We start from the raw sequence: 8,972 nt of genomic DNA, 5'->3' as shown, positions 1-8,972 counted from the left end.
AAAATTTTGAAATTCCAGCTCGTATGACTAGCCAGAATTTCGGAATCTTGATACTTAAGATTTTCTCAAGTTCCAACCTTTAACCCGGACCCGTGATGAATTATTTTTCCACAAGGTTACATATTTTTACATCCAATTTACAACAATGTTTTTTTCTTACATATCTAAGTTAATACAAAATATCACGCATTCGTCGCTCTCGTAAACCGGTAATTGATGAAAATCAAAATGAATATATAATAATTATGCGGTGGCGATACCAAACGAATATCAATTCGGTAAAATGCTTGCAGCGCGTTGAAATCTTAGTACAAATAAGACGTTACGACGCGCTGTATTCGAGAGTCCTTCAATTCGTGTGTTACAACGGCGGTGTATTATGCGTGTATTAGTAATCGACGACAGTATATAATCCAAGTTATTCACCTCATATCATTACTTTAGTTTGTCGCTTTGTAATTTTCAACAATCTAATGCGCGCCTGCATATTAAACATTGGTACTTTTTTGTTGAAACGACATTCTTTGAAAGTAATAATTTTTTCCCGAAATGTTGAAATCAAACTAACTGAGAATAAATCAAGAGACTCGGTAGAGTCTCGGGACAAGTACATTGACAGCCCTGTCGTCTGCTGGCCCGAGGCTCTCGCCGAGTATACTTTCTCTGAATAAAACGATTCGCCGTGGTGGGGGTAAAATTGGCAAGTGATTTTTTTGAATTACCGAAGTTATGAGTCATCTGAGGCTTTGAAAATTGAACTTTCAGCTAATTAAGAAATTCTCTTTCGATTGCGCCCAAAATCAACACGATCGGTGGCGTAATTGCTGAGAAAAAACTTTGCACGGGCTCAAGATTATGCAAAAGTTACTGACACATCACGAGTTCGACGTATACGTATACGCGTTTTGACGTAGTTAGTGGTAGTAGAGTTGTTGCCTCTACGCATTCTGATTGGCTCAACGATGTCGGCTCCTCCAGCTGCTAGGCCGACCGCGGGTGAGGCTCAAGTGTTAGAAGGCCTAAAATAGCACATGGTTTATATATATATATATATAATATAATATTCACGGAGTCTGAGCGCGGTCGGGGTAAGACTCAATAGTTAGAAGGCCTAAAATAGCGAACAGGCATTCTGTATATCTATATATGCGTTATACAGAATGCCTGTTCACCATTTTAGGCCTTCTAACTTTTGAGTCGTACCCCGACCGCGCTCAGACTCCATGGATATTATATTATATATATATATATATATATATAAACCACGCGTCAGTTTTCGATCATCGTATAAACAAACGGAGTTTTGACATCATGAAATGCGTGTGGGATAAATAAACAAAACTTTCGTCATCTAACGAAGTGCATAGTACTAAAACCTGTGGAATGCTAAACTAAACCGGTATAAAAGCAGTCGCGTAAATGTAGTCTGTGATCTGTGTGTGAAAAAGAATAAAATAAAAAAATACGCGGTGCATGTCGACGAAACTTTTTAAGATTTCATTAATTCCTTTGACTGAAAATAAGTTTATCATATATCATTTGTAAATAGGTTATATGATATCAATACATCGATACGCACATCCGAAACCACCCGAGACTTGTTTTCGTACTGAACGTCATTTTGACAGGTGAGGTTATGATCCCCAAAGTGCTGTTGTGTGCGGACTCTAATTAATAAATGAAAATGGTTAGTGAAAATTGGTTAATGTATATTTTGTTAAAACTCGTGGTATACTAAACCGGTATAAAAGCGGCCGCGTAAATGTAGACTGTGATCTGTGTGTGCAAATAAAACATATAAAAAAATGCGCGATTCATATATGTCAACGAAGCTTTTCAAGATTTCATTATTTCGTTCGATTGGAAAATAAGTGTCAACTGAGATAATCTTTCAATTAAACCAGAGTTCGCGGAATATTGTCCAGTGTAAATATATCATCAGTTGCGTGATTACATATCATGTGTAATAATGTAGGTCATATATACGAGTTCCCTTTGATAGCTGTGTGGTAACGAACCGGCCGGGGTTTGACGTTACGAAGTGTGGGACAAATGTAGCAAACGTTCGCATAGTTAGTGAATAATATAAATAAGGCAAATCAGTTTATCAAAAATAGGTCTGGAAGTTGTAAGAAAAAATGTTCGTCAGCCTATAACGTCAAATTTTCTTTTTGCGATCTGAAATATTATGGTTGATAATTAATAAAACAAGAACACACGGAACTGTTAGTATATATAATGTAAGAAACTCCAATCGAATAAATGTTTTCTAATTTATTTCTTGTGTCATCGGTATTTTTGAATATTCCCACATTTTGCTTCCTATTGAGTTTGGCTCTGCTCTTTCCGATCCTTGTTTTGACTCCATCGGTTTGCAGCGGATCGATACATAGTATTAATTGGTTGCCTAATATGTGTCCTATAATTTTCTACTATTTCTTCATGCTGATTGTGGTAACATGATTCAAGTGGTTTCCGACTATGATCATCAATCGCACATTTTGTATATCAGATTCTTAAAACAGTTTCTGGTGTTGATATAAGTGTTGTTATACTTTTTCCACCTGGTCTGTCGAGTAATAAATTTTGAAACTTCTTCCAAAAAGTCTTTGGATGCTTATTTTGCTGATGATATGAAAAGTCGTATCTTGGGAATGCTGTATGCAAACACAAATTTTGATAACAAAACTTATGGAATGACATGTATGTTGAGTATTTCCACTTTGCAAACTACAAATATGGAATTATTATAAAAAAAATTCATTCGAATAAGTCTACTGTTGCTCAGTTTTGGATGCGATCAAATATAATGCCTACCAACATCCCCAGAAACTTACAGAATTGCTGAATGCAATGTGCGCTATGCCATTTTAATGTAACATCATGACTTTTGACAACTTTTCATTATAATGCTGTAAATTCGGATCACTGAAATACTGCAAAAATCTGCAAACTATACAATTTAAATACTGTGCCATTCATTTTACATTTTGACTCTAACTCTAACATATATATGAAGTGAAAAATTGATTATAAAAGTCTTCAGTTGGTCATTTATGGATAGATCTAAAATTGCTGTCTTCGAAGCTCATTGCGCTTTGCGCATTGCGAATACATTGACTCTGAAATTTCTGTGGATAAATATATATGCGACGGATCACCCCTTATCTTTGATTATGGTAATATGTAATGGAACTTGGTTCGGCAAGGTTTTAAGTGTTCCTTTTCAAATAGTATTGAAGTTTGTATGACTGATATACAGCGAATACTTCCAAACTTTGATATTTCTGTGTTGCAGCATGTGTGCCAATCATTCAAATCATTTACTCCAACCGTATCATGTAATCTAGAAAATTTATCACAAAAGTCTTCCGCTTTTCTAAACACTTCAATTTTCCTTTTTCTACTCCATTGGGAGTTTTCGAATTTCTAAATTCATTTCTGAATTGTCCTGAAATGGTTTTCCTCCAAAACCAATGCAGGTACCTTAAACGTCTTTGAATTTTGTTGCTCTGTTGAATTAAGTTCGCTTAGTTTTTTTTGCTGCTTTGAGTTCTGGCATAATAAATGTTAGACGTTTTCGGGTACTTTTTTTCAGCAACTATCAAACTGTGGATAATTGGATCTCAGCTGCCACTTGCAAACTTTGGAAATATATTTCATTGGGGGCACATTTTGGATGAAATGAAATCTCTAGATTCAGAATGCAAAAGCGACATTCAAAGTGGGCAAATCTGTTGGATTTTTCGTGTCTTGAATTTGATCTATCTTTCATTTGAATTTTGAAGAAAAGGGATAAATGAAATCTGTTCTATTAAGGAAATCTTTACGTCAGTCGTTACTTGGTATGAAGACTTGGAAAAAATCGCCAAAGGCCAAGGACAGACCGGTGACGAAATATTTCCAGTACAATTTTGACGAAAAATAGATCTTATTTCGTGGAAACCAACGTTATAAGCCGAAAATCATATTACGGCCCACAACACGCATTTCTTCATGCACTTGGGTTTCCAATAGATAAAACATATTAGAAGACAAGGAGAAAAATCACCAAAGTCCAAGACCAAACCAGTGCCGAAATATTTTCAGTACAATTTTGAAGAAAAATTGGTCTTTTACGTGGAAACTAACATTATAAACCGAAATTCATTTCCCGGGCCTATCATCCCGGATTCCTCCATGCTGTTGAGTTCCTAATAGGCATAACATATTAGAGTATGAGGATAAAAATCGCCAAAGTTCAAGGGCAGTCTTGTGACGAAATATTTTCACTACAATTTTTACGAAAAATTGGTCTTTTATGGTGGAAACCGACTTTATAAGCCGAACATCATACCGAGGGAAAATAAGATTGGGAAAAGTACATTTATGGTCCCTTACTTGCTGATAATTTCATGAAAAAGATTATCCCATAAAAATTGTTCGTATGAGAATGGAATCTATAAAAATATACTAAGCAAATAATTCATAGAAATTTATACTAAAATCCTATAACCGTCATAACATAAATGAGGAACTTTTGAGAAAAAAGGCGTGATATCAAACCATAAACTTCCCCTAGGGAAAAAAAGGTTGGGACAAGTACATTGATGGTCTCTTGTTTCTGGATGACATAGAAAAAAGACTCAGAACCAGGAAAAAAATTCTATAGAAATAATAAACGAAAAATTGAAAAGTTCAAAAAAATTCAACAATAAAAAACAATCGAAAAAAATTCTGTAAAGAAAAATAAAAAAATTTCAAAAAAACTCATGAATATTGAAGACCTTGAAAAATGTACTATCCAAGTTACATGCAGTATAAAAATGTATGATATCAATTGGAGGCCAAGTTTTTTTTGATAATTTGGAATATTTATCGAACAAACTGGAAACTTTAATGAAATTCATGATAATTATTTTCAAGAAAGAAGTTAATGAAAAAAAGTCATAACGGAAGTTACGTGCAGTTCTAAAATGTATTATATCAATTCGAGGTCAAGTATTTATCAGTTATTCGAAATATAATCTCCGGCGACCAATGAGCGTTGAGAATCCTTGTCGGGCTCACAACGTTTTATCAAAATTACTAAAAAAATAATGAAAATAAAATCATTAAAAATTCACATGAAAGTCATTCGTTACTTCAACAAGGTACACACTTTAAAGAATCGATTCCCCTCCGACTTTCACGATCTCCTGGTATTATTCACAACATTCAACTTCGATTGGATCGGTACAAATTATGTTCAAATACGTCTTAAACGTACTTGTCCGGCCCATCACTTTTTATTCAAATTGCTCATTCGAAAACAAATCAAAAACGAAGTTAATGCATGTGTTAATATTAACGAACAGTAATTCCCGAGAAAATAATTTTTCTTCGAATCACTCTTGTCAAAATGAAACGAAAATGAAAGATGAAGTTGATTAATCTATTTATATTATATGGAGTCATAATTCACAACAAAATCATTTTTCTCCAAATTCCAGGAATCCACGTGTCGTACTCGACTAGTGATATTTATCAAAATGTGTACGTGACTATAGAAAAAAAAACATTTCATGGCTGAGTAGGTTCGAAAATTTCTAGTAATGTGCCTGATTATTTCTCATTTTCATTGGTTCTTACCGAATGGTATGTGTTCACTGAAGAAAATCAGAAGTGGATATTGCTATACGAACTTGCGAACAATCAAGTTCAAATTACTTGGAGATATTATTTTTATTTCTATCCATTTTATTATATTTGTCATTATAGAACAGCCCTAATTTGTTTTCGAATGAGCAATTTGAATAAAAAGTGATGGGCCGGACAAGTACGTTTAAGACGTATTTGAACATAATTTGTACCGATCCAATCGAAGTTGAATGTTGTGAATAATACCAGGAGATCGTGAAAGTCGGAGGGGAATCGATTCTTTAAAGTGTGTACCTTGTTGAAGTAACGAATGACTTTCATGTGAATTTTTAATGATTTTATTTTCATTATTTTTTTAGTAATTTTGATAAAACGTTGTGAGCCCGACAAGGATTCTCAACGCTCATTGGTCGCCGGAGATTATATTTCGAATAACTGATAAATACTTGACCTCGAATTGATATAATACATTTTAGAACTGCACGTAACTTCCGTTATGACTTTTTTTCATTAACTTCTTTCTTGAAAATAATTATCATGAATTTCATTAAAGTTTCCAGTTTGTTCGATAAATATTCCAAATTATCAAAAAAAACTTGGCCTCCAATTGATATCATACATTTTTATACTGCTATCAGAATATTAGTTGAACAACCGCGATGCGAGATTGAACGAAATGGAGTAGCAATGGAATTTTTTCGTATTGTATCGAGAGAAAAACCGGTAGAAAATGTTTTTAATTATGTATCCCGTTTTTGGAACGATCTTGGGTTTTCTCGTTCAAAATTATGTTGTCGTACTTTATTTCGTTCATTCTCCTTCGCTTCCCGAGTCATCGTCATCGTCGGTTCCGTTAGCCAGGTTTTCGTTCCTGTATTGCCTGCATTCATCTCTGGTTCGTGTTTTAGTCTTCTTTTGACGATTTCGCAAACATTTAATTGAATTCGATATTACGGATTTGTAGTAGCGGAGGTCAAATTTTTTTTCCATATCGAAACATCTGATGCCGTCCATCGCCTCGGCCGTATCTGCGAATGAAATTTTTTACCGGTTAATCGAACATTTCTCTGATTCACGCATTTTTATTAAACAAGTGATAATACTTTCAGTCCCGCACACCACTTACTTTTAATCGATATTACATCTTGTTCACTTATTTCCACCGCGTCCGCATCGGTATTTGTCCTTTTCTTTATAACCAACTTGGCCCGTATTTCTTCGTTCGGCCAGAACGCCTTTGTCAGAGCTATGATTCTTCCATTCGGCGTGTTCGCCACGGTCGCCTCCGTTGCGTACCGATAATCCCACTTAACATTTTCTATTTCCGTGGTATCGTCATCCGCTTCTTTTGGTAATTCCTTAATCCTCCTGGTAGCGGTATTATCTTCGGGTACATCGTTCCAAATATTTTCTATAACTCGATTGATCTCCTTCCAATTCGGTCCGCTATTCTCCATGCGATTGATCTGATAAAAAATATTCCACAGTCGTCATTAGGTTAATATAAGCGACAAACATTTGACAGACTAATAAGAATAAACAACTTACAAGATCGTTAAATCTCTCACAACGTTTTCTGTAACGTTCAGCTTCCGCCTTGTATTCGAGAGTAACTTCTAAGATTTGCTCTTTCGTATACGATACCGCATCTTTCGCGATTTCTTGATACCGGAGGTCCAATTCCTCCTGTGAATATATAATAAGCAGGTGTGTGTACAGCGCGCGCTGTTAAACGTGTTTAAACTCTTGTTCGTTATACGTGTAATTATTTCTCAATATTCGCGCGATCGTCATTCAAGGTATCACACCGGATGGGGATAGCCCAGCAGCCGATAAATTGTATCCCATCGGAATTTCCGTACTTGGTGATGATGCAATAAAAATCTGAAAAAATTCTGCAACATTTGGAAAGTTGCGCGAATTACCATTATCAATATTAATATTGTCCAACAGTTGTTAATAAATTGTTAGAATAAATAATTTTTTAACAATTTTACGGTGAACCCTAAGTTTATTTTCAACTCATAGAATGTGCGGATTTCTCCGAACGCTCACGATATTTTTCAGAATTTCCGTTGATTTTTGAAATTACCTTTCTTAAATTTTTCAAGTGGCTCTATATTTGTATATTTTTGATCCAGAGTAATCTTGAGACTCATCTAAAGTGATGGTAAATATGTCTTGCAATAAATATCCAAAATTCAAATTTAAAAAAAATTTTTTCAATCTCTTTTCAAGAAATCTCAAAAATCCACGAAAATTCTTAATAAATTCATGAGCATTCGGACAAATGCGCACATTTGATTGTTAAAAAAAACAATAGGTCACCGCAAAATTATTGAATAATAATGAATTGTTTAAACAATTTGTCATCAATTCTTGGGCAATATTACTATTGATAATTGTTGTTCACAGCTTTGGAAATGTTGTTGAATTTTTTCCGATTTTCATTGCATAACGAAGTACGGAAATTCCAAACAGATCTAATTGTTGGTCGAGCTATCCATCCAGTTATATTTTACAATGATGATAATAATTTACAAGTGTTGTTTGCAGTATATAACTTACGTTCAATACTTTTTCATTCCTCTTGGGAGGAGGAGCAGCAGCCAATTTTCACGGAATCTTGGCAGAACGCGACGGTTTGGATGTTTCATCGGTAATACCGGTATCGTCCTGTTCAATGTTCTTCGTAAACACTCGTCGTTTATCCCGTTGTCTCGTCGGTTGGGACCGTTGCTGTATCTATATAAATACCAATTGGTCATTATTTCGCAATAAATTTTATCCGTGAACATTTCCGCTGTGCTGGGGATTCAACGTTCATCTTGTCTTATTTGCTGTGAAAGGGAAGGCCGCGCGAGGTGAGTTTAGTCGAGCAGTTGTCGTGTCGTAATCATATTCATCACCCGAGGTTATTATTTACCTTTTTATTTCTTCGTCTATAATATACTTGTGATGTTTTCCCCTATACTCTCGGGCGGTACAAATTTACTACTACATATTACGCATAAATGTAACACAAACCGTTATTCGGATGGGTTGGAGCACGATTTGATTTTACCGGTGCAATAATACGTGTGTTACACGGAGCTATACAGAGCTGTCGCGGTAGACAATGCGGGAGATATGAGGCGCGTTGTACAGAGATATAACAAGGGGAAATAGTACTACGTGCGTATATAGGCATCTCACGTTAGATATTCATCATTTAGAAGCTCGTTACAATATGTTTATCCAACTTGATTAACTTGTATGCGCACTCTGCTTGTTATCCATCATTTATATTTTGCTTATATTCCTTTTTAATAAATTTTCCATCGTGCAATAATTCTTGTAACCCCCCATATATT

At 34.9% G+C, this 8,972-nt stretch overlaps 1 protein-coding gene across 1 annotated transcript; it reads right to left on the bottom strand.

The window, feature by feature from the left end:
- Positions 1–6,263: 6,263 nt before the first annotated feature.
- Positions 6,264–8,728, bottom strand: LOC122407589 (uncharacterized). The gene is made up of 5 exons (XM_043413910.1): positions 8,546–8,728; positions 8,188–8,364; positions 7,168–7,305; positions 6,746–7,085; positions 6,264–6,647 (listed from the first exon to the last, which is right to left on the bottom strand). The coding sequence occupies exons 4-5, from the start codon at positions 7,074–7,076 to the stop codon at positions 6,430–6,432; spliced, it is 549 nt and encodes a 182-aa protein (XP_043269845.1). The 5' UTR covers positions 7,077–7,085; positions 7,168–7,305; positions 8,188–8,364; positions 8,546–8,728; the 3' UTR covers positions 6,264–6,429.
- Between the last annotated feature and the right edge of the window lie 244 nt (positions 8,729–8,972).

The sequence above is a fragment of the Venturia canescens genome, chromosome 3, assembly GCF_019457755.1.
Source record: "Venturia canescens isolate UGA chromosome 3, ASM1945775v1, whole genome shotgun sequence".
NCBI classification, from domain to species: Eukaryota; Metazoa; Arthropoda; class Insecta; order Hymenoptera; family Ichneumonidae; genus Venturia; species Venturia canescens.
Note: the sequence above shows the minus strand (reverse complement) of the source record. Positions and strands in the feature narration are given on the sequence as shown.

Coding starts and splice junctions, on each gene's coding strand:
- LOC122407589 (XM_043413910.1), bottom strand. CDS start 7,076: ATGGAGAATAGCGGACCGAATTGGAAGGAGATCAATCGAGTTATAGAA. Junction 6,648..6,745: donor AGATGTAATATCGATTAAAA/GTAAGTGGTGTG, acceptor TTTCATTCGCAG/ATACGGCCGAGGCGATGGAC.